General features: G+C 47.7%; 2 protein-coding genes across 4 annotated transcripts in view; one reads left to right on the forward strand and one right to left on the reverse strand.

Moving 5' to 3' along the window:
* Positions 1-1,763: 1,763 nt before the first annotated feature.
* On the reverse strand, positions 1,764-10,554 carry EBP (EBP cholestenol delta-isomerase). Its single transcript, XM_083420727.1, has 5 exons — positions 10,452-10,554; positions 5,750-6,119; positions 4,908-4,944; positions 3,797-3,927; positions 1,764-2,738 (listed from the first exon to the last, which is right to left on the reverse strand). Exons 2-5 carry the CDS (start codon positions 6,063-6,065, stop codon positions 2,527-2,529), a joined length of 696 nt encoding a protein of 231 aa, XP_083276853.1. The 5' UTR covers positions 6,066-6,119; positions 10,452-10,554; the 3' UTR covers positions 1,764-2,526.
* Positions 10,555-11,445: 891 nt separating this feature from the next.
* PORCN (porcupine O-acyltransferase) overlaps positions 11,446-25,367 on the forward strand; it is a 28,150-nt gene continuing 14,228 nt past the window's right edge. Inside the window, exons 1-6 of one of the 3 annotated variants that reach the window (XM_083420279.1) lie at positions 11,446-12,912; positions 16,332-16,476; positions 19,809-20,001; positions 20,723-20,766; positions 21,576-21,757; positions 22,786-22,916. In XM_083420279.1, the coding sequence (XP_083276405.1) occupies positions 12,910-12,912; positions 16,332-16,476; positions 19,809-20,001; positions 20,723-20,766; positions 21,576-21,757; positions 22,786-22,916 (698 nt within the window). In that variant the 5' untranslated portion in view covers positions 11,446-12,909. Of the gene's footprint in view, positions 12,913-13,866; positions 14,039-16,331; positions 16,477-19,808; positions 20,002-20,722; positions 20,767-21,575; positions 21,758-22,785; positions 22,917-25,367 lie in introns of those variants that run through there. The other 2 variants (XM_083420278.1, XM_083420280.1) reach the window with 2 other exon arrangements.

A 25,367-nucleotide genomic window follows, 5' to 3' on the forward strand; every position in this document is an offset into this window, starting at 1 on the left:
GGATTACTGCCTTGCACTGTAAGGAGGGCGATGCTTGAATAAATTACTAGTGCAGAAACAAGTATTTCGTTTTGTAGTTTGCTTTCAGGGCTGGTAGAGACCAAGTGCCCAAACTGCAACCCAAAACCCACTTATTTATTGTAAAGTGCCAACACGGCAATTTAACCTGTGTATCTCATCTTCTCTGTGTTTCACGTTTCTTCTTTATGACTGCTGTTGTAATAAATAATCCTTCATGAAGGTTATTGCATTGATATATAATTTTATGGTATAACTCAGTGCTTTTTTCCTTAAAGAAATGTTTATGGGTACTCTCATTGTGAAACAAGAAAATCACCACCGGGGGGAAAATAAACACAGTTCAAATTGGGGAAAATAAATACAGTGGTACCTTAGTTTTTGAACAGCTTTGTTCTCAAACTACTTGGAACTGAACACTTCAAACCTGGAAATGAGTGCTTCAGTTTTGGAACTTTCTTTTGGAAGCTGAGGAGCACCTGGCTGCCTTCAGGTGGTGCAAGGGCTCTCAGATGCAGCTTCCAGGCTGCTTCCACCTTCCCCAACCCCAGCAGCTATTCAGCCTGGCTGCCTTCACGGGGTTGGAGGGGATCTGATGTGGAGGTGGGGGCTCCTTTAAACTTCTTCCTTGAGGGGAGTGCAGCCGCGAACCCCTCAACAGAAAGTGTGAAGGAGCCTGCACGTGCCCAGCTGAGCAGCCCCGATCCAGCTCCTGTTACCGTGCAAGCAGGAACGCTGCCTAGCGGTGCAGCCCGATCCCACTCCTACTTGCTTGCAAGCAGGAGTGGAGGCAGGGATCTCTCAGAAGTGGAGCCCTGGCCCAGCTTTCCCTCACTTAGTGCCGGGGCTGCAGGGCTGCTTTCAAAGTAAAAACTGAAACTTTCCATAAAACCACAAAGCCAACAAACTTGCAAGCCGTGAAAAAGCAGCAACACAACTAATTGAAAAAAATAAACCAACCGCAAATCAATCAAAATCACAAGAAAACATAAAACAACACTAACACTGACCCTGACCCTAACTGCTAATTCTAATCCTTTAAGGTAAAGGTAAAAGTAAAGGTACCCCTGACCGTTAGGTCCAGTCGCGGAAGACTCTGGGGTTTAATGCTCATCTTGCTCTATAGGCTGAGGGAGCCGACGTTTATCCTCAGACAAATTCTGGGTCATGTGGCCAGCATGACTAAGCCGCTTCTGGTGAACCAGAGCAGCGCATGGAAACGCCGTTTACCTTCCCACTGGAGTGGTACCTATTTATCTACTTGCACTTGATGTGTTTTTTAAACTGCTAGGTGGGCGGAGCTGGGACCGAACAAAGGGAGCTCACCCCGTTGTGGGGATTCGAACTGCCAACCTTCCGATCGGCAAGCCCTAGTTTAGACCACAGCGCCACCCGCGTCCCAACTCTAATCCTTACCCTAACCCAGCCCTCCTCTCCTCCTCACTCCTTCCCTACCCCCAGCATGGAAGCTATGGTACTAGGGCTGCAGGCTTTGGACGCTCGAGCGCCTAACATGGAAGCTGGGGCGACGGTGTGCATGGCCACAGAGAAGGATGTGAGTGCCCTCTCTGGCACACGTGCCATGGGTTCGCCACCACTGATTTAAGGCAACTGTTAAACATAAGTAGAAGCACATCGCATAGAATTTTGCATGAAGATTTCCACCTAGCAGAGCTTCTTCTTGGCCTCTTTACATACTTCCCCACCTGCCATGCACACAGGTCAAAGTTTCAACAGAAAAGGAAGCAGGTGGATCATCATTTATTAAAAAAACAATTGTATCTCATTTTACAAAACCAGTGAGTTCAGCAGCATATGCGAGGTACTAAAGGTGTTCCTTTGAAAATGTACTGAAATGCTTAGGAGCATAGTTTACAGAAAAGAAACCTGTTTCAAAAGCAGGAGAAAGGTCCCCTCTTAAGAAGAGATCTAGATGTGAAATCAGCGTAATATTATACCTTCACAACTAGATACACAAGCATCCCAAAGAGAAATTAAAACAACTGGATGCTTCTACTCTGCAGCCTCACTTAGCTTGAGATATAACCCTAACCCCAGGGTCTAGCAGTCACACAGAGCCCTATATGAAGTCTTCATAGCACTGCTCTGCTTAGTCTAATACAGAATTGCATGATGGACGCTATCCATAATGGGACCTGCAACCCATTTGCTCAGAAGTAAAACCTACCAAATTCAATAGGGCTTCCCCTCAACACACTCTCCCTGCCTTGCCCCAGCTCTCAGTTCCAGGGGTCTTTGATAGAAGTCTCTTCTGGAAGGAGCTGCAGGACAGAGCATATTCCAGCAGCTGTAAAATAGATACAGAAGGCCGTTCCACTTAATCCCGAGGAGGGGTAATTGGTGGATACTTGGAGAATGTCCCTAGTTGATGGGGCAGTGGACGAAATGAACCTAGACAAGGCACCAGAAAGTAGCCAACCAATCCCTGAATTATTCCAGTGCTTCTCCAATGGCATATGTGTTCATGATGATCCACGGTGCAAGAGGTCAGTGCTTCTTGAATTTGCCAGCATCCGTTATCTTCTGGCAAGCGCTGAGGTGCTTCCAAGCATCCAGGATGAGGATGGAAGGAATGATGATCCACAAAGCGTTCATGAAGACAAAATAAAACCAGAAGTATATCGGGTGCCCTATCTCACTGTGACTGAAGCCCTCGAGATACTCAGTAGAAAAGTACAGAACATCTCCATAGAGTTGACCTGCAGTGAATGGTAGAGACAAGACAACCAATTAGAGCAGGGGGTAAGGAACCCTTTTCAGCCCAAGGGGCCACATCCCTTCAAGGGCAACCATCTGGGGGGCCACATACCAGCGATGGGTGTGGCTAGAGTGGAGGAACAACTTCGACTCCTACTTTTATCCCATAGGCTACATTCAAGTCATGAACACTTCAGAGGTTTTCACACACATCTCTCCAGCCAGGTAAGTGAAAAACATGACCACAGTTCCAGAGACACAAAAAGCACACAAGGAAGCGAGCTGAGCAGGGCCAGTGAAGGGTCTGGCACAGGAGTGGGCAGGGCCTGGGGGAGAACCCTGAGGGCCAGACGCAAGAGATCTGGACAGCCACATTTGGCAGCTGGGCCCAAGGTCCCCCACGTCTGGATTAAAGGTAAAGGGACCCCTGACCATTAAGTCCAGTCGTGACCGACTCTGGGGTTGCTTTATTGGCCGAGGGAGCCGGTGTACAGCTTCTGGGTCATGTGGCCAGCATGACTAAGCCGCTTCTAGCAAACCAGAGCAGCGCACGGAAACACCGTTTACCTTCCCGCCGGAGTGGTACCTATTTACCTACTTGCACTTTGACGTGCTTTCGAACTGCTAGGTTGGAAGGAGCATGGACCGAGCAACGGGAGCTCACCCCATCGCAGGGATTCAAACCGCCGACCTTCTGATTGTCAAGTCCTAGGCTCTGTGGCTTAACCCACAGCGCCACCTGCGTCCCTACGTCTGGATTAGAACCAGACAAAAAAGATACATAGCCCGAATTTCCTAGTTCCATGAGTTTCCTAGTTTTCCAGTGGTTGTAACTGAGTGTGTAAAGGATAACTTGGATTTTTAAAAATTGTTTGGGGTGGGGAGAGGGAGAAGACAAAGGTGAGGGGTTATGGATGCCAGGAACACAGGGAGCAAGCAGCAACCTTTTCAGGCATTCTTCCAGTGCAGAACATGTGGTGAAAAGGCACAGGGGATTAGGATGCAGTTGAGCCGTCATTATAGTTAGAAATTTGTCCTTGTGTGTGCCTCATATACCTACCCAGCGACACAATCAGCTGCAGCACAAACCGATGGGGCTGGTCTGAAAGAAATGCTAACACAGTCCAGATGGAGAGGGGCCCCCAGGCGAAGGCTGTGATGGTCTCCACACAAACTGTGAAATTGTCTGATCTGTAGGGACAAAAGTGAAATAGAAATCACTTGGGGGTCGAGAAGCATCCAAACTGTTTTTTGCACTGCATTTCTCTCTGGTCTCACTCTTCACATTTCCACCTCCCCAGCTCCAATATCAGATGCATTGAAGCATTATTGAGTCCACAAATGCTTGTGCTGGGGGGGGTGGAGGGAGGAGCTTTTTCGGCCCAAGGGTTGCACTACCTGTAGAAAGCTTTCTGGGGGCTGCATTCCACTGGTGGGTGGGGCCAGAAAGAAAAGCAAGCAGAGCTTTTCTGGATGTGACTTTGTACAGCAGGCTGCATTGCAACTGCACAGAAGTCAGAGATTCCCCTTCATCTAGGCACGAAAGAGTCCAGGGGCACAGTCCAGCCAGGCAGAACTCAAGGGGTGTGTTTTGGAGAGCACAGGGGTTGCCTGGGGAAGAGTCCTGAGAACCAGGCAGAGAGGCCTCGAGGGCTGCATTTGATACCCCAGCCCCAAATTTCTCCAAGCCTAGCTTAGGCTACAACAAATGTCTTCTTAAAGGCACAAGGAGGCAAATTTTCTTGTTTTTTGCTGCAACAGATTAACATGGCTACCCCAGAAGCTTTTAGCACACACCCAACAGTTGCTAACTAACAACTAGCCTTCACCCTGCAGGCGGTAAGCAAAATGTTAACCATCTAATGCCAACAACAGTGGCTTCTCAGTTAAAGTATTATTCGCCCCAAATGCAAGCTCTGCTGAGGAAATGCAAGAGAAATGACTCGGGGTAATCCCATGCAAGGCTGTCCCACTTTACCTCCTTATGGGCCACCATGTTATAAGATGTAGCTTAAAATATGCATCTATAGCCTTTTAAAGCTGTTAGTGCTCCCCCACACCAATCTTTCTGTTTCTAATGATTCAGTGCTGGATCTTTGCACGACTGAATCCTTTTCCTCCATTACGATATAGACAAACAGCTATCCCACCGCCTCAAAGCAGACACTCACATGACGTATCTGCTGTCACCTTTGGCGTATTCCTTCCCTATAGCAAAGTGAGGAGAGAAAATAAGGCACAACATTGGTTATAATGAGCTGAGAAGCACAAAATTTCACATGAATTGAAAAGCTTGTGTATTTCACTAACTATAAATTAGTAAGGTAAAGGTAAAGGTACCCCTGCCCGTACGGGCCAGTCTTGACAGACTCTAGGGTTGTGCGCCCATCTCACTCAAAGAGGCCGGGGGCCAGCGCTGCCCACAGACACTTCCGGGTCACGTGGCCAGCGTGACATCGCTGCTCTGGCAAGCCAGAGCCGCACACGGAAACGCCGTTTACCTTCCCGCTAGTAAGCGGTCCCTATTTATCTACTTGCACCCGAGGGTGCTTTCAAACTGCTAGGTTGGCAGGCGCTAGGACCGAACAGCAGGAGCGCACCCCGCCGTGAGGATTCGAACCGCCGACCTTTCGATCGGCAAGCCCTAGTCGCTGAGGCTTTAACCCACAGCGCCACCCGCGTCCCTTATAAATTAGTACTACCCAGGTAAAGAGAACTGTTCAGACTTTCAAATTCAGCACCAATTTCCAAGTGGAAACAAAGCCAATTTAAGCATATTACATCTCTGCAAGAAATAATAATAATGCTACTTTGTTCTATTTGCTGCTTTGGGGAGAAAGGATGCGATAGATACTGAATAAATAAAATAAAATGTTCATGATAGAGTCTATATAATGCTCCCCTTATTTAACTGCTACGACATACTTCCCCCAGAACTGGGAGAAGAACTCTGGTGTTTTGCATACATGCCCTTCATCCGCACCCCCCCCCCCCCCAATCAAGTCAGTCTTACAGAGCTGTGAAAGAAAAGACTGGTCCCCTGCGATTTCCTTGTGGTACAGGCTGAACCAGCCTTCAATGACACCATGAATAAAGCCACAGACAGCAAACCAGCAGATAGCCAAGGAGCGCCAGGTTCCAAACGGTGCAGCTGTCCTGTTCTGCAATCTTGCTACGAGCCAAGTTACTATCAGCAGGAGCCCAGAGACAGAGAAGAGGAAAGTCAATATCTGCCACATGGGGCGGTCATTGGGGATGTAGTGCTGGAGCTCCAGGTTTCGAGGCCAGTAAGGGTGGGGAACAGCAAGGTGCTTCGCTTCTAACCCCATGGCGCTCGAGGAGAACTAAACCAAGTTGCTGAAACCGGTGAATGTTCTTTCACCCTGCAATAAAGAAACAGAGTTGGTAATGGGAAGAGTGTTAATTCACTAGAAAGCACATGTGAAATGAACACGGATTCTGGGCTAATGAGTTAACATGGTCACAACTGTGGGAAATGGTTGAACTATTACTTAGAAGTACACAGAACAATGTAATTTGAGGTCATGGGGTGTCCAGAAAGCTAGAACTGTAGCCCATATCAAAAGGGGTGGAAAGACTACACATACAAATAAATCAATGTGTTATCTAGCCAGCAGATTTACATATAGGCCCCCATTGTTTAGTAATCCAGAATACCATATTTTTTGTCCCATAGGACGCTCCGTCCCATAGGACGCACCTAGTTTTTTGGGGGGGGGGAAATAAAGGAAATTCCCCCCCTTTATTTCCCCCCCAAAACCAGGTCGGGGAACAGCAGTATGGCGGCGCTGAGCCTCCCCGCTGTCCCCCGAGCTTGTGGGGCTGGCCGATGTCTGCCCGGCGCGAGGGGCGCTCTGCTTCAGGGCGCCCCGTGCGCCAGGCAGCAGACTGCTATTCGCAGCCTGGGGAGCCCTGTGGGAACTGCCGCAGGCTCCCCAGGCTTGCTGATAGCTTCCTGAAGCCTGGAGAGCAAGAAGGGTCAGTGTGCACCAACCCCTCTCGCTCTCCAAGCTTCAGCGAAAGCCTGTATTCGCCCCATAGATTTCCCCTTCATTTTTGGAGGGGGAAAAGTGCGTCCTATAGGGCGAAAAATACGGTATATTTCCTTTAAGAATCTTTTGTTTCCAAACCTCCATTAGATAAGGTGACTCCAGAAGTAGCAGATCACTTAGAGGAAGCAGGAAACCACCTCCAGATGAAGATTTCTCTATGCTGCCTTCCTAACACGCAGCAGCCTGGTCATCACAATATTTTTACACCTTCCACATAAAACTATGTAGAGCATGGACAGGGAACCACTGGTCAAACTGGGCCCACCAGAGGCCCCAATTGGTCCCGTGAGACTGTTTTCCCCAAACCACATTGCCACCTGCTGTGCAGCAGGTACTTCTTTCTTCTTTGGCGATCACTTGTAGTCAAGTAAGATTGTCTTCCATGAATATGGTCTTAACAGTGTGTCCATAAGTGACTGTGGAGGCCAACTCTGGATCCATACATCCTTCCACAGGGGGGACATAGGTTTCTGGGTGGGAGTTGATCACAGTGAAGATCTTCCAAAACATATCTTTCTCTTAGTTTATTTCTCTTTTTCTCCCTGAGTTTGAGCTTCTTCAAAGTCCATGACACCTTTGGTAAAGGCTGTCTCTAACTGGAACACTCACAGGCCAGTGATTCGCAGTTGTTGGTGTTTATACTACATTTTTTAGATTTGCCTTGAGAGCATATTTAAACCTCTTTTGTTGACCACCAGCATTACGCTTTCCTTTTTTAAGTTCGGAATAGAGTAGTTGCTTTGGAAGACGATAATCAGGCATCCAAACAACGTGACCAGTCCAATGAAGTTTATATTGAAAAATAATTGCAGCACTGATGACCTTTGCTTCTTCCAGTACACTGACATTAGTTTGCCTGTCTTCCCAAGTGATATGTAATTTTTTCCCCAGAGACACCATTGATGGAATATTTCTATGAGTTAGAGATGGCATTTATATCAGGAGACTCCAGTGGAATTTAGGGATGCCAAAATTATCAATCTCTTTCAAAAAAGGTGACAGAAAGGTTTGCGGAAACTATCAAGGCATTTATTAGCTGCGGCCAGCAAAATTCTTGCAAAGATCTTAGCAAAGCGTCTCTTAACTATATCCAAAGTGAACCTTCCTGAATCCCAAAATGGTTTTAGACCTTCTAGGGCAGGGGTCTGCAACCCGCGGCTCCGGAGCCGCATGTGGCTCTTTTACACCTTTGCCGCGGCTCCGGGGCGGATACTAGCGAGGGGAGGAGGCACAATGTGCGCCCTGACACTCCCCACTGTGGCGGGCGCTGTACTGGCTGTGACGTCGCATGGGGGTGGTGCGTGCATTAGTCACGCACCGTCCCGACGTCACCTTCCCGCCCGCTGTCAGATCGCGGCTCCGGAGATAGATTTGTTTTAAATGTCGCAATGGTTTTGCGGCTCCCAGTGTTTTTTTCTTTGGAAACGGGTCCAAGTGGCTCTTTTTGTTTTAAAGGTTGCAGACCCCTGTTCTAGGGGCAGTGGACATGATTTTCACTGCTCAGCAGCTTCAAGAAAAATGCCGAGAGCAAAAGCAACCCCTGTATATGGCGTTTATTGACCTGATTAAGGCCTTCGACACTGTAAATCGTAATGCCCTGTGGACTGTCCTTCTAAAAATTGGCTGCTCGGATAAATTTGTGAACATCATTTGGCTCCTCCATGATAATAGGACAGCAACAATCGCAGATAACAATGGCTCTCAAAGTGAACCATTCACAGTGAGATCAGGTGTTCAACAGGGTTGTGTTATTGCCCAAATTCTATTCATTATTTTCATTGCCATGATCCTACACTTTATTATTTATTATTTATACCCCGCCCATCTGGCTGGGTTTCCCCAACCACTCTGGGCGGCTCCCAACAGAATACTAAAAACATGATAAAACACCAAACATTAAAAACTTCCCTAAACAGGGCTGCCTTCAGATGACTTCTAAAAGTCAGATAGTTGTTTATTTCCTTGACATCTGATGGGAGGGCGTTCCACAAGGCAGGCATCACTACCTGGTTCCCTGTAACTTTGCTTCTCACAGTGGAGGAACCAGCAGAAGACCCTTGGAGGACCACCTCCGTGTCTGGGCTGAACAATGGGGGCGGAGATGCTCCATCTCTGAGGCAATTTAGGGTTGTAAAGGTCAGCACCAACACTTTGAATTGTGCTCAGAAACGTACTGGGAGCCAATGTAGGTCTTTCAGGACCAGTGTTATATGGTCTTGGTGGCCACTCCCAGTCACCAATCTAGCTGCTGCATTCTGGATTAGTTGTAGTTTCCGGGTCACCTTCAAAGGTAGCCTCACACAGTTGTCCAAGTTGTCCAAGAGGGAGATAACTAGAGCATGCACCACTCTGGCGAGGGCAGGTGAGGTAGGGTCTCAGCCTGCATACCAGATGGAGCTGGTAAACAGCTGCCCTGGACACAGAATTGACCTGTGCCTCCATGCACAGCTGTGAGTCCAAAATGACAACGTAGTGTGCACACACTCAGAGGATGACCTCCAAACCATCTTAAATATCCTCGCAAAAGCTTACTAAAAGCTTGGCTTATCACTCAACATCCAAAAAACCAAAGTGCTGCACCAACAAGCACAAAATAACCCCTCGGCAGTGCCACAAATCCAACTCAATGGAGTAATGTTGCAAAACGCCAATCACTTCTCCTGCCTGGGCCGTTAGCTTTACACAAGGGCCAACACTGATGTCGAAATCCAGCATTGCCTGAGCTTCGCGAGTGCAGCTTTCTCCCGATTGAAGTGCAGAGTGTTTGAGGGCCAGGACATTTGCAGGGAAACCAAAATGCTTGTTTACAAAGCTATTGTACAGGCACTACCAACCTTACTGTATGCTTGTGAAACATGGACCACATATAATCGCCATCTCCAACTCCTCAAAAGATTCCATCAGTGGTATCTCCAGAAATTTTTTACGTATCACTTGGGAAGACAGGCGAACGAATGCCAGTGTACTGGAAGAAGCAAAGGTCACCAGCGTCGCCATGATTCTTCAACATCAACTTCGCTGGACTGGTCATGTTGTTCGGATGCCTGATTATCATCTTCCAAAGCAACTCCTCTATTCCGAACTTAAAAATGGAAAGCGTAATGCTGGTGGTCAACAAAAGAAGTTCAAAAACTTTCTCAAGGCAAATCTAAAATAATGTAGTATAAACACCGACAACTGGGAATCTGGTCTGTGAGCACTCCAGTTGGAGAACAGCCTTTACCAAAGGCGTCATGGGCTTTGAAGATGCTCGAACTCAGGTGCGCAAGGGAGAAATGTGCTAAGAGGAAGGCACGCTTGGCAAACCCTCATTGTGATCAACACCCTCCCAGAAACCTATGTCCCCCACTGTGGAAGGACGTGTGGATCCAGAATTGGCCTCCACATTCACTTACAGACTCATTGTTAAAACCGTGTTTATGGAAGACAATCTTACTCTGCTAAGAGTGATCGCCCAAAAATAATACAGTTCTCCCGATTCGCATTCATCAGAGACGAACTCGCATTGCCCCTGGGCATGCACAGAGTGCTTTCCCCACCACCACCCACAACCCGAGGTTAGGAAGAGAGATGAGAATGCATTGCACCGCTGCACGCCTTCCCCACCAACAGCAATATAGGCACTTCCGAGCCCTTACTTACCAGCGCTGCCCTCCGTCCACAAAGGCGCCTGCAGAATAAATGAACCTGCAGCTCAGCAGCTGCTTCCCTCGCCGATATCGCCCTATCACCTCCACAGCCAATAGGGTTTCCCTTCGGTGTTGATTGGCGAGCACTTCACCCAATCATCCTGCAGCGAGTTGGAGGCGGGCGACCACCTAGGCTTCCAACGGGAGCGTAAATATCGACGTCACGGGCAGCTCAGCATAATGATTGGTTGCGGGGCGGCTGAGGCGATGTGAGTTCATGTTCTAGATCTGCAGGTTGTTTCTTCCGTAGACCTAGTTTGCCTACCTGAGACCCGAGGATTTGCACCGGCCCTCAGCTCTTGCGCCACTTTCGCCGCTTCACTTCCAGGGTGGCTGGGAAGGCTGAATAGTAGAGTGCTGAAAAGGAGACCCCTGTCCTCTGCACCCTTAATTTGCCCAGAGGCACTCTGGCAAATTAAAAATGCAGGTGGATAGCAGATCTTCAGCCACTCTGGGCAACTTCCAGCACTTCATCTTTTATAAATTTTTATTAGATTTTCCACAATGATAACAAAATCCACAAAGCAGAATGGTACACAAAAACAGAAAAAAAGGGAACAATAAACAGATGAACAATAACAACAAACTTAATTCTTCACAAATCCAACCTTTTAAACATCTTGGTTGACTTCCTCAAGTCCCTCCCTTCTGAGTTTCCTTGTAGTTAAAAGTAACAGCTTTCCAATATTATTAAACTAAAACAATTTCCAATCATAGTCCATCTTATTCACTTTTCTTAACATTCTAAATCCCATTTATTTAATTATAACTTAGTTTAATCCTAGGCCTATTTGTGTCTTTCAAGTAATTTCTAATTTTTTATATTACTTCCAGCACTTCATAGTATTGTTGTGAGGAGGATAAAATGGGCACAGGAGGACATATAAATGCTGCCCTGAACTCCTTGAGCAGGGGCAGGCAACCTAAGGCCCGGGGGCCGGATCCGGCCCAATCACCTTCTCAATCCGGCCCGCGGACGGTCCAGGAATCGGGGTGTTTTTACATGAGTAGAATGTGTCCTTTGATTTAAAATGCATCTCTGGGTTATTTGTGGGGCATAGGAATTTGTTCATTATTATTTTCCCCCAAAATATATTCTGGCCCACCACAAGGTTTGAGGGACGGTGGACCGTCCCACGGCTGAAAAAGGTTGCTGACCCCTGTCCTTGAGGAATGGGCAGGATGAAAATGGCAGTGTGCACACATTTAAGTTTAAGGGTGCTTGGAATTGTAGTTTTTTAAAGAGGTAAACTACAGTTCCCAAGGGGACGCGGGTGGCGCTGTGGGTTAAACCACAGAGCCTAGGACTTCCCCATCAGAAGGTCGGCGGTTCGAATCCCCACGATGGGGTGAGCTCCCATTGCTCAGTCCCTTCTTCTACCCACCTAGCAGTTCAAAAACACGTCAAGTGCAAGTAGATAAATAGGTACCACTCCGGCGGGAAGGTAAACGGTGTTTCCGTGTGCTGCTCGCCAGAAGCGGCTTAGTCATGCTGGCCACATAACCCAGAAGCTGTACGCCTGCTCCCTCGGCCAATAAAGCAAGATGATCATCACAACCCGAGTCGGCCACGACTGGACCTAATGGTCAGGGGTCCCTTTACCTTTACAGTTCCCAAGATTCTTGGTGTGTGTATGTGCTTGAAATGTGTTTTAAATATATGATATGCAGGTATATGGGAAGTATACAAGCATTTTCCTGTTACTGGTATTGACTACACAGAGAAGTCTGTGTTACATCCTGTGTACCCGCTACTGGCTTAAAATACAGCAAGGTCATTCTTTTTCTCAATTCAGATTGAAGCTGTTTGGTAGGGGAGCACATCAAAATACAGTATTTAATAAGAAACAACAGGATAGAGATGGACTGTATCTGATGCTGTGTCTTGGTAACTAAACCTCTGCATCCTTGGGAAAGCATATCATGCACAGTAAATGGGTCTGCAAACATAGCTATAATCTAACAGGTGGGGGCAGAGGAATTATACCTCTCAAATGTAGTACTATCTTTCCATCTCCAAAAGTGGCAGATGTTTTCTGGGAAGTCTAATTTCTTGATGCTATAATGTATATCATGTGCTTGGAGATTTCTTGGAATATACAGTTTAGAAATAAAATAAAATCAATAAATCAATAAACTGCGCTTGGTTTATCTGCACTGCACACAGCATATTTTCCTGCTTTCCAGTTGTGGCACAGATTATGCTGTTCTGATGTGGGTGGATACTATGGGTGGGATTCACCTAATGAACTCTTGTCAGCAAAAGCCCTGCCGTAAGTGTTTTGTCTACAGTAGAGATTGCCATGTCACACCTGCAAGGAGCTTGATTGACAAAAGATTACGAGAGGATTCTATAAAACTCACTCCCTTAGGAAACGCAGAGTTGAAGATAAATTGCAAAAGGAACACTGATGGTTTGTAAAATTAATAGTTGTACTAATTAGCCCAAATAGCCTCAGGTTTCTCTTGTCCTTTTATTGTTCTTGTTGGAGGAGTTAAATTTCCATACATTGTGTGCTTAAAATCCACGTCCTGTGAAATATTTTTCATGTCGTAAGTACTTGGAAACGGTTGAGGCAGTTGGCTGCGTTTAGCCTGGTAAAGAGGAGACCGAGGAGATATGATAGCCATCTTCCCATATTCAAAGGGCTGTTGCATGGAAGAGGGAGCAAGCTTGTTTTATCCTACTCCAGAGGCTAGGACTGGAACCAATGGATTCAAGTTACAAGAATAGAGATGCTGACTAAATATCAGGAATAACTTTCTGGCAGTCAGAGCAGTTTGTCAATGTAATGGTCCCCCTCAAAAGGTGATGGACTGGGAATTTTTAGGCAGAGGTTGGATGGCCATCTGGCATGGATGCTTTAGTTGAGATTCCTGCATTGCAGGGGGTTGGACTAGATGACCCCGTGGGGTCCCTTCCAACACTACAATTCTACGATTCTATCATTCTACTCCAAATGTCCCCCCCAGGCTCCTCCTATTCACTCCTGTCCATATCTGCACCGCAAACTTCCATAAATTCTGTGCTGGTTGTAACTGCCAAGGCTTCCCTAAAATATTCACGGGTGTGTAGCTTGGTGAGAATGCTGCCGGGCAGTTTTGCCCCCTGTCCCACCGAGTGCGTGTGGACGCGGATGCGCGCTCGCACCGCGGATTCCTCCCCAATCGTTTGAAGGATTCGCAGGAGCGCAAACACGAGTCGAACCCGGGAATACGAAGCTATTTTATTGTATTTTTGATTTTAGTTTCCCTGCACCTCTTCCGCATTGGCTGCCCACCTGCACCCTCCCCCATCCCTTCCCTCGGATTGGTCACTCCGGAGATCCAACTGTTCCTTTCCGGCATTCCCATTGGCCTCCCGACTCGATCCGCCTCCAATTTTAAAAGGGATTATTGCTCCTCTTTCCCAGCGCCGACCTCCCCTTCCTTTCCCAGTTTCCAGCTGGGGGGGTGGGGGTGGGGGTAAGGGAGAAAACCCGACGCGCATCGTCCCCGGAGAGCTGGAAAAGGAGGGTGGTGGAAGGAGGAGGCGCCTCGGTGAGTTCGCCGCGACCCAGGGGCTGCCTCTTTAAGAAGCGCAGCTGGAGCTGCAGGGAACATCTGGCCGGAAAGGAGAGAGAGGGCGCACGCTCGGGGAGGGGGGCCAGGGCCTCTTCCCGGGTCTCCCGCATTGCAGCTAGGGAAAGGGATTTGCCCCCTCCTAGATGTGAATCCCTCGAGGGCACGTCGAGATCCACGGAGTCAGGGCATCTTTGAAGGGGATCCCCCCCCCCCCCGCTCTTCCATCTAGATAGAATCTGTCTCCCCCAGGGAAACGGGCCGGTGTGTCCTGGGGAGAGCGAGGCAGGAGAAAGGGCTTCCCCCAGAGTTGCATGGCGGAAGGGGGAAAGGAAAGCGATTTCCGTGCAGGAGGATCCCGATCTGATTTTCTCTCGAATCCCGACGACCAGTTTTCCTTTGTCTATGGTCCATGCGCTTCCCCAGGCAGCGTTTCCTTCCTGCACCTAGGAAATCCCCGGCCTGCAAAACCGCTCCCTGGATCTTCCAGCCGGCTGGCTGCCGAATAGGCCGCAGCCTCCCTTTATGTACCCGTGATCACTCCATATGCAACTTTTCAGCCGTTCAACTCATTTATTCATCCATCACATATTTCTCACAGGCCATCTTTCCTGCAACATAGATTACTATTCATCTGGCTATTCCCTTCCTTCTTCTTTTCCTTTCTTGTCCATCATCCGTGGTCACAGGAGCCCCCAATATTTTATTCAAATTGGCACCCCTGGCCTTGGTCCATATTTTGGTGGAGCTGGAGATGCTGTTCAGTGAAGAGCTTCCTAGGATGCTGGTGGCGCCGTGGTCTAAACCACAGAGCCTAGGGGTTGCCGATCAGAAGGTCGGCGGTTCGAATCCTCACGACGGGGTGAGCTCCCATTGCTCAGTCCCAGCTCCTGCCAACCTAGCAATTCGAAAGCACGTCAAAGTGCAAGTAGAAAAATAGGTACCACTCCGGCAGGAAGGTAAATGGCATTTCTGTGTGCTGCTCTGGTTCTCCAGAAGCAGCTTAGTCATGCTGGCCACATGACCCGGAAGCTGTACGCTGGCTCCCTCGGCCAATAAAGCGAGATGAGCACCACAACCCCAGAGTCGGCCACGACTGGACCTAATGGTCAGGGGTCCCTTTACCTTAAAGAGCTTCCTGGCTCCCTTTCCCTGCCCTTAAAGGAAGCATTTTGGAGCTTTGGGAATAACATATGCTGGTAAAAGGTAAAGGTACCCCTGCCCGTACGGGCCAGTCTTGACAGACTCTAGGGTTGTGCGCCCATCTCACTCAAGAGGCCGGGGGCCAGCGCTGTCCAGAGACACTTCCGGGTCACGTGGCCAGTGTGACGAAGCTGCTCTGGCGAGCCAGAGCCGCACACGGAAACGCCGTTTACCTTCCCGCTAGTAAGCGGTCCCTATTTATCTACTTGCACCTGGGAGTGCTTTCGAACTGCTAGGTTGGCAGGCGCTGGGACCGAACAACGGGAGCGCACCCCACCGCGGGGATTCGAACCGCCGACCTTTCGATCGGCAAGCCCTAGGCGCTGAGGCTTTTACCCACAGCGCCACCCGCGTCCCTTGTAACATATGCTGGTAGTCTTTCTCTTATTTTTACCAGGCCTGCATACAACCACTCGGCTATCTGCCCTGTGACCCGTGAAGAATTGCTTCCAGGTGATCAAGCAGAGGAAGCTTAATCTTAAATCACAAGCAACCTTAGTAGCTTTTGTATTTGCCCTTTTCAAGCAAGTAACAGATTTTAGTGAAACTTACCACCATTGCAGGCATGTTAAGGGCTGCTACCAAGAGAATGCCTAAATGTGGGGCTTCCCCTGCTCCTTTAATGCTAATACAGAACAGAGGACTTGCAAAAAATGTAGTACAGTACAGCTTCGTGGGTTGTTTGTGCACCATTGCTACATGTGCAATGTGCCCATCACTGCTGTGCCTGTTGCTTGGCTTAAGAAGGATCACCATGATGAGATGATTCCAGGATCTAGGCAGATTCAGCACACCTACCTGAGCTTTTGTGGAAGTAAGCATGTGCTGAAACTAATCCTTAGCTTGCTCTGTGTTCAGAGGGAGTGGTGGAGGCTTAAAGTAAAATGCAGGTGTGCATGTTCTGCAACTCTATACAACCTGAGTACCCAAATCAGCGCATGCTGGCATGGATCCTGGAAATCCCACCAGTCCTTGCCTCTGGAGACAGGCACATGTGCTAGAGCTAGCTATGGGGAGGGGATTTCTCAGCTACCCGTCTTGACATCCCTTTGTCTCCTGCTTCTTCCAGGCTGCGGCCATGGCCACATTCACCCGGGAAGAGTTCTACCAGCAGCTCCTGAGCGGCTGCGTGTTGCCTACTGCTCAGCAAGGCTTTGAGCAGGTCTGGACACTCCTGCTCTTGTGCCTCGTGTGCCGTCTCCTCTGGAGATTGGGTAAGTGCAGACAATCTTAGGCACGCAGTCCTCCAGGGCATTCATCAGACCCATAAGGAACTCTGCCGTTACAACCCCATACTGCTTTCACTCACGATCTGCATCTAAATCCACCTTCCCACAGCTCTCTTGCTTTGCACAGTTGCATCACAGCTGCGTCCCAGTGGAAAGAAGACTGTTCAGAAGTAATGCCAAACCATGGTTTGGTGTTATGAGAATGAGTCTTGGGATTCCATGCCTCCCCCCTCACTAGATTTGACAGTAATTGGGGGACACGTGGCCCTGCAGATGCTGTTGGACTACAACTCCCATCATTCCTGGCCATGCTAGCTGAGGCTGATGGGAGTTGGGGAGATCCTAGTTCCCTACTCCTGTTTGCAGCCAAAGCATTCTTACACCAAAATGCTCAGGACGAAGTGCTCCATCATTTAAGATATTGTTATGATGAACTAAGAAATGCTGTTGTTACCATTTAATTTTGGGTGAACCATACATGCCTAAACCAGATCTGACCAAGGTCATGCTTTCCAGACTTCACTTCCCATCAATCCCAGTTGCCTAGGACCCTCGTACTTACGGGATCGCCTCTCCCGGTATGCCCCGCGGTGGACCTTAAGGTCCATAAATAGCAACACCCTAGTGGTCCCGGGCCCTAAGGAAGTCAGATTAGCCTCAACCAGAGCCAGGGCCTTTTCAACACTGGCTCCGGCCTGGTGGAACGCTCTGCCTCATGAGACCAGGGCCCTGTAGGATCTGATTTCTTTCCGCAGGGCCTGTAAGACAGAGTTGTTCCGCCTGGCCTTTGGCTTGGAATCAACTTGATCCCCTCCCCCTCTTTCCTTTTTCCTTTCTCCTTCTGTGATGGAACTCCTATTTGGGGACTTCCCTGGCTTTTTTCTGGCCCACGTAGGACCAGTCTGGATAGTTGGCCTTGGTGAAGATTTGATGTTTTCATCCCCAAAAAGTTTTTGATTTGAGTTTCTACTGAAATGAGGCTGCATTTTAATGTTGTACTTAATCTTGTTTTTAAGTTGTATTTTAATCAATTGTTTTTACCTGGTGTTAGCTGCCCTGAGCCCAGTCTTGGCTGAGGAGGGTGGGGTATAAATAAAATTTATTATTATTATTAATGGCAACAGTCGAGGGTGTTAGGACTTGTAACCCAAAACATCTGGATGGCATCCCATTGGTCACCTGCTGGGGATTTAGGCACAGACACGGTGCCTCATTTTCCTCCTGCTGCAACAACCGCGGCTCTCTCTCAGTCTGAATGTCATGGCTAAGCTACATCCCTGGACCGGAAGCAACAGCAGAGATTAAATGGAGGGCAGAGTTCCAGGCAGATGGGAGTGATGCTCAGGGAGAGAGAAGCCGAAGCATCATTCCCTCCACCCAAAGCTCAAGCGTTTCCCTTTATTTGTAGTGGACCTGCTGTTTTCAGCGTTCCCCTTTCGAAATGGCTTTTGCCTACCAGGTCCTAATGCAAGCCCCAGCTTTCTTTCACCCGCTAATTACAGCTCCTACCCTTCTTACAACTGCTGTTTCATATGTAGCGTAAAATGACCCAGGAGGGGACTCTTGAGTGTCTTCTTTCTCTTTTTTTTTTAAAAAAAATAATATTTATTAGAAATTTAATACTTACAGAAAAGAAACCAAAAAAAAGGAAACAATACAAAATTTGACAATCAATACATCAAAAAACAAAAACAAAAAACAATACATCAAAACAACTAGAAAAATAGAAACATTAAAAAAAAAAACACCTCCCATATTTCCATATCTTTACCTTTCATTTACTTGTTTCATCAACCTCCTCACACCTCCCTTTTTTGTATTGAGTGTCTTCTTTCTCTTCCAAGGTAAATACACAGCTGGGGAGTCTGGAGGAGGGATCGGGAGGGAGAGGACATAGCTCAGTGATGGAGCACCTGATTTGCACACAGAAGGTTCCAAATTCAAATCCCCACTTGAAAGGAGCAGGGATTGGTGATGTGGAAGGCCTGAGACTGTGGAGAGCTGCTGTCCATGTCAGTGGGCGATACTGGGCCAGATAGACAAAACAGTCCGTGCCCCTTCCGAACCATCCATTTCAAACCACTTTAAATAGTCATGGCTTCCCTCAAAGCATCCTGAGAGCAGTAGATTGTTAAGGGTGCTGAGTGTTGTTAGGTGGCGCCTTTTCCCCTCACGGAGCTACAATTCCCAGCGTTCCCAGGGAATAGGGATTGACTGTTAAGACCACTCTGGAATTCATTATATATCATTTCCCAATAGGCTTTTACCTTTTTATAATGAATTTAAGAAAACGTTGAAAATAACATTTGTAAAAAAAAACCCAGAAGCCTTCTTACTAGGTATTTTAGGCCAAGACATACCGAAAGAAAAGAGGACTTTATTTATGGATGCCGCTACAGCAGCAAGAATGTTGATTGCACAAAATTGGAAGACTGGAGAAATATCAACTAAAGAACAGTGGCAAGAGAAGTTGGTGAACTGTGCAGAATTGGCAAAAATGACGGACGGACTAAGAGAAAAAGACAACAGCAACTTTGAAAAAGAATGGGAACCATTTATATTATACTTGCAGAAACAAAGAAAGTCGGTAGACTTAATGGCAGGATTTAAATAAACATACACACTATTAGTATTAGAAAATGTCTAGAAGATAGAGAAATATTATGGTGTATTTACTTTTGTTTTTATGTTTGATGTTATGTTATTAATAACTTTTTCTGTTAGGAAGTAGCAAAGTGGGTGAAAAGAGAAACAAACCAGAAAATGTTAAGACTTTGAGATGTATGTAATGAATGAAAAAGAAAAATGAATATATATATATATATATATACATATATACATTATATATATATATATATATATGCAGGTTTTGGTGTCCTCGGGTGTCTTCCCGTGTAAAAGTTGGGGTGTCTAGGCGACGTTTCGACGAGGTCTCACGAGTGAGACCTCGTCGAAACGTCGCCTAGACACCCCAACTTTTACACGGGAAGACACCCGAGGACACCAAAACCTGCATTCCTGTACCCGTGAAAATCTACGAAAGCATATATATATATATATATATATATATATATATATATATTTAAAAGACCACTCTGGAAATTGTAGCTCTAGGAGGGTAATCGGGGTCTCCTGACAACATTCTGCACCTTGTAACAAGCTGCATTTCCCACAGTGCTTTGGGGGAAGCCATGACTGTTGAAGTGCTATGATACTGCTTTAAATGTATAGTGCAGATGGGGCCGTGGGCAGCTTCCTATGTCCCCTGACCCTCTCTCCACCGACCTCCATTTTCCTCTCTGGCCTTCTCCTTGCAGCTCTGCCATCCTACGTCAAGCACCTGAGCACAGTCGCCAGCGGCTTCTATGCCCTCTACCACTTCTTCCAGCTGCAGATGGTCTGGGTCGTCCTCCTCAGCCTCCTGTGCTACCTGGTGCTGTTCCTGTGTCGCCACTCAACCCAGCGCGGCGTCCTCCTCTCCATCACTATCCTCATCTACTTGCTCATGGGGTGAGTGCAGGCGGGGAGCAGGGAGGGAGGGCTGCTCACAGGTTGCTATAGTCCTAAGCGGTTGACTGGATGAAGAGAGTAGTTCATGGGAAGCAGAGTGTAGCAGAAGTTAAGAATATCTAGACAACTGTGGAGCAAAGTTGGCAGCTTGGCGATAGGAGAAACCACTACTTAATATACATATTAAAAGAATTGGAAGGGACTCCTCAGGGTCATCTAGTCCATGGGTAGGCAAACTAAGGCTCGGGGGCCGGATCCGGCCCAATTGCCTTTTAAATCCAGCCTGCAGATGGTTCGGGAATCAGCGTGTTTTTACACTAGTAGAATCTCTCCTTTTATTTAAAATGCATCTCTGGGTTATATGAGGGGCCTGCCTGGTGTTTTTACATAAGTAGAATGTGTGCTCTTATTTAAAATGCATCTCTGGGTTATTTGTGGGGCATAGGAATTGGTTCATATTTTTTTCCAAAATATAGTCCGGCCCCCCACAAGGTCTGAGGGACGGTGGACCGGCCCCCTGCTGAAAAAGTTTGCTGACCCCCGATCTAGTCCAACCCTGTACAATGCAGGAATCCAGCCCTCAGCCGTCCCTGGGTGGGCTCGAACCACCAGCCTTCTGCTTCACAGCCAGACATACTGACCCATTGCGCCACCTGAGGGATCATAACCATTTCCCATCTTTGACCTTCTCCGCTTCTTCCCCCGCCCTTCCTTTTTGCAGGGAAATGCACATGGTGGACACTGTGAGCTGGCATAAGATGAGAGGTGAGTGTTTTGTGGATCTTCTCTTTCTAGGCCCTGATCAAGCCTTGGGGGATCGTAGGATAAGACGTTGGAGCTTGCTGGGGCTAGTCAGTGTGTGTGTGTGTGTGTGTGTGTGTGCATGGGCGCGCATGTGTTTGTGGAATGTGCTTCCTTACCAAAAACTTAAAGTTTGCTCCAAGTGCAGCGTTCGTACTTATCACTCTGCAGGGAACAGATAATAGGGTGCTCTGAGCAAGGAGGACACCCATATTCTGTGCCTGGCTTTGGGAAGTGGGAATGGAACCGATGGGACTGTGAGGCAGCCAGGGCTTCTGGGATTTGGCCTTGACTGGGTCTCAAAGGGAAGCTGGTTCTTTTTTGAAGGTTAGATGGGGGGTGGGATAAACCAGGTGTTTCCTCCAGGCAGAGCATCTCATCTCCCTATGTGTTTCATTTATCTTTTCTACCTGTCACTACATGCTTGGTTCTCATTGGGTTTGGGGTTTTTTTAGCAGAGAGGTGGGTTCTCTTTAGGGTTTTGAAATATAGTACTTCTTCGACTCTTGAGTTTGGCTCCTTGTTTCTCAGTGGCTCTGTTTTGTCTACAATCCTCTTGGCACTCAGCACCTGAATTTTCCATTAAAAGGAATTATATTTCCCTCTATTTGGCGGTCCCATTCAGCCACCATAGACTTGGGAATATCTTCTCTCCATTTGCCTGATACTTTTTCAAAAGTCATGTCACCTCTTGGGCAATGAGGTCCATAGGTTACCGGCAAGCACTGAAGCACTGAATCTCTATTGCGTGTCTGTCTGCTCCCTCCCACCAGGTGCCCAGATGATTGTGGCAATGAAGGCTGTGTCGCTGGGCTTTGATCTGGACCGGGGCGAGGTGCCAGCCATCCCCTCCCCAGTAGAGTTCATGGGATATATCTACTTCATTGGGACTGTCATCTTTGGACCCTGGTTCCGCTTCCGCACCTACCAGCAGGCCGTGGAAAGCAGGAAAATGGTGAGCTCCATATCGTGTATTTATTCCTGGCACATCATGGGGAACAGGGCCTGGTTAGTTGGGGGTTCAGTAAAAGGGCATCATATTTGAATACTGGAAACCCACATCCATCCTACCCAAGCATTCTATTCCGTTATTATTATTATTATTATTCCCTGCCCATCTGACTGGGTTGCCCCAGCCGCTCTAGGTGGCTTCCAACATAAATAAAGGTAACAGTAAAGGGACCCCTGACCATTAGGTCCAGTCGTGGCCGACTCTGGGGTTGCGGCGCTCATCTTGCTTTATTGGCCAAGGGTACAGTTTCCAGGTCATGTGGCCAGCATGACTAAGCCACTTCTGGCGAACCAGAGCAGTGCACAGAAATGCCATTTACCTTCCCGCCAGAGAGGTACCTATTTATCTACTTGCACTTTGACGTGATTTCAAACTGCTAGGTTGGCAGGAGCAGGGACCGAGCAACGGGAGCTCACCTCGTCGCGGGGATTCGAACCACCGACCTTCTGATCGGCAAGCCCTAGGCTCTGTGGTTTAACCCACAGCGCCACCCACGTCCCTTCTCCAACATAAATAAAAACATTTTTTAAAAAATTAAAAAGACTTCCCTATACAGGGCTGCCTTCAGATGGCTTGGGGGTTGGATAACTCCATACCCTCCAACATTTCTCCGGTGAAAATAAGGATGTACTAAGGAAAATCAGGACATTCTGGGATCAAATCAGAATCTGGGATGGCTTTTGTAAATCTGTGACTGTTCCTGGAAAATAGGAACACTTGGAGGGTCTGTATCGCTTGATCAAACACGTTTTGATTTTGTTCTGTGACCGCCTTGAGTTCTCTGGGTATAGGGCAGTATATTAACAACAACAACAACAACAACAACAACAACAACAAACACCAGTCTTATATCTGATGAGTTGACATGAAAAGGGTCTCTCATTTCTATTCATACTAAAGATGTGAAAACAGTGTGAAAGTCACACGCCTGTGATGGTATTTTGTCTTTCTCTCTCTTTCCTCTCCTGCAGAGCTTCTCTTGGCTCCAGAAGGTCTGCCTGAGCTTCTTCCTCTGCCTTGTGTGCCTCATCATGTCCACTTGTGTGGCCCCCTATCTCTTCTCTTACTTGATACCCCTCTACAGCTACAAGCTACTCAGGAAGTAAGTTGGTTGCTCCAAAGAGATGCTCTGACCTCATCCCCAGGCTCCCTACAGCTGGCCCATTGGGTTTGTTAGGGAATCCAGCCAGTGAGCTAATGGAGATTTTGGTCCCCTCACAGGCCAGATTAACCCTGATGGGAAGTGTGCTGTAGAGCAGGGCTCTCATAAAATGGTGGGCCCTAGTATATTTTTAATTCCTGGATGTTTTCAAAGGCAAGTGCACTTTATTGCCTGAGTTCCTCTCTTCCTCTATGCCTCTGAATCATTCAGAGAGGTGTATTGCACTTACTTTAAGCTCTTAAAAAAACCAAAAAGCTCTCTTGCGAATACTGGAGGGGGGAGGAGGAAGGTGAAATAGGGTATATGGGATATGGTCCTTGACCATATATATCAGGTCATTTAATGCAGGTTAGCTGCCCCTTAACACTCTTTTGCCACCTTGTGACTGGAATCAGAGTGGCTAAACATAAGGAACAGGCTGAGTGTTCTACCCCTTTCTGTGGGTGTTTGTGGGTGAAGCTATTCTGGATTCGTTGACCCAGGGTTAGGTTAATTAACATGGGGACTAATTAATATGTTTCCTGCTGTGGAGGCTTCTCAAAATACAAGTTCTCATGATGTAACAGTATTTCATCCCCTGTTCTACAACTTCAGCTTCCAGCTCAGGCCTGCCCAACGTTATGATCTCTGGGCTTGGTGGGCCAAAATATGGCATTTATCTTCCATCTGTAATTCTGTTTAGCACCTAGGGGACAGAGGGGGATATGTTTTGTACAGGATGAGCTACTATAAACACTGACCAGCAGCCATTCTGCTGCTGGCTATACAGTTCAGAAGGGCTTCCAGCCTCCTCCTTTAAGGCCCTGAGAGAATTGCTTTCACATCCACAAGCCATTTGGCATGTAGGACAGAAGTAATGAACCTGTGGCCCTCTAGTTGAGAGCTTTCCAAACTGTAAGTCGCGACACATTAGTGTGTCTGCTGAAGTGTGTAGGTGTGTCACACAAACACTCCCCACGCTCCTCCAAGGGCTGGAAAAGGGTTAGTTTAACCTCCGGTTTGCTAGTAAAACCAAATTACTGTGTCGCAGAACGATGCATATCTCAAAAGTGTGTCACAAACATGAAAAGTTTGGGAAGCTCTGGTCTAGTTGTTGGATGACATCAGCTCCCAGGAGGCCAGTGGTTGAGGATGATAGGAGCTGTGTTTCACAACCTCTGGAGAGCCACACAGACTCCCCATGCTGGGGCTCCGATATGTGCCTGGTATCTTCACCTTGAGATAGTTATGGGGCCTTGGAATAACCGTAGCAGATAAGGGTGCTGTGGCCCTTTGCTGTGGGGGTGAGGAACCTGTGTCCCTCCCAATGTTGCTGCAGGAACCCGCTTTTAAGACTGACGCTGCAGAAACAGTACCGTACTTTTCCGTGTATAAGACTATGTTTTTCCTCTTTTAAAATCAGGCTAAAAAGTGGTGGTCATCATAGGGTGGATGTTTGATTGTTTGCTGCTGCGGCTGTCAGCGGCTATTGTGCGTGCTATTGGTTGCTGTGTCAATGGGTGGTGTTGATTGGCTGATGCTTTGGCAGTTGGGTGGGCGATTGGCAGCTTCTGCCAGTGATGGGGCAGATGGGAGGCGGATTTAGCGATGCGTGCAGGTGAGCTCAACAACCCTGGGTAATCCTTTGCAAAAAAAACCCTCAACAACTCTGTGTCATCTCCCCTCATTTTCTTAAACTTGAGTCCCTCAAAATAGGGGGCGTCTTATAATGGAAAAGTACGGTACTTCTTCACACAAGGCACAATCAACTATGGAGTTTCTCTGCCATGAAATGCGGTGGGCCAAAAGTGGTTTGAACAAATCTGTGAAGGAAGAGCCTATCAAAAGTGGCTACCAGTTAGTTACTGAGCTAAGTGGCTGGTTTTTGGTATGTTTTGTCTGTGAAGCTCTGTTGTAGATCCTCTCGTTCCAGTTGCCCTTTCCAGTTCTTCTGTATTAAAATTTTGCATTGGTACCGTGAACAAAGAGAGGATCCCAGGGATATTGAGGCATTTAACAGTTGCACTTCCTTGAATTCAGTGGCTGCTGGGCCAGGGAGAAGAATTTCAGCAGTCATGGTCTTTTCCATTCATACTGGGAGAAGCAGCTCTTTATCAAACCTTTCCCTGCCACATAGTTAAATAGAGCATTCAAGGGCAGGTATTTTAAATACAGTGGTGCCTTGCAAGACGAAATTAATTTGTTCTGCGAGTTTTTTTGTAGAGCGAGATTTTTCGTCTTGCGAAGCACCACGGCGGGGAGGGGTGGGGAGAAGCAGGGCAGCTGCCGCAGCTGGTACCTCGGACTCACCCGCGCCTTGTGGACACCGCGCGACGCGGCTGCTGGAGGGCGGCGGGGCTCAGGAGCGTGACTCCGGCTGCAACACTGGCTGCTGGCGGCAACGGCTCCTGA

The sequence above is a fragment of the Podarcis tiliguerta genome (genome assembly GCF_965153285.1).
Source record: "Podarcis tiliguerta genome assembly, chromosome: 17".
Taxonomy (NCBI): domain Eukaryota; kingdom Metazoa; phylum Chordata; class Lepidosauria; order Squamata; family Lacertidae; genus Podarcis; species Podarcis tiliguerta.

What these genes read in the sequence shown, in the direction of transcription:
- EBP (XM_083420727.1), bottom strand. Translation starts at nt 6,065, where the DNA reads ATGGGGTTAGAAGCGAAGCACCTTGCTGTTCCCCACCCTTACTGGCCT. An exon ending in GTCTTTTCTTTCACAGCTCT is followed by an intron (nt 4,945 to 5,749) that starts GTAAGACTGACT and finishes ACTTTGCTATAG; the next exon opens with GGAAGGAATACGCCAAAGGT. An exon ending in GGTGACAGCAGATACGTCAT is followed by an intron (nt 3,928 to 4,907) that starts GTGAGTGTCTGC and finishes TTGTCCCTACAG; the next exon opens with ATCAGACAATTTCACAGTTT.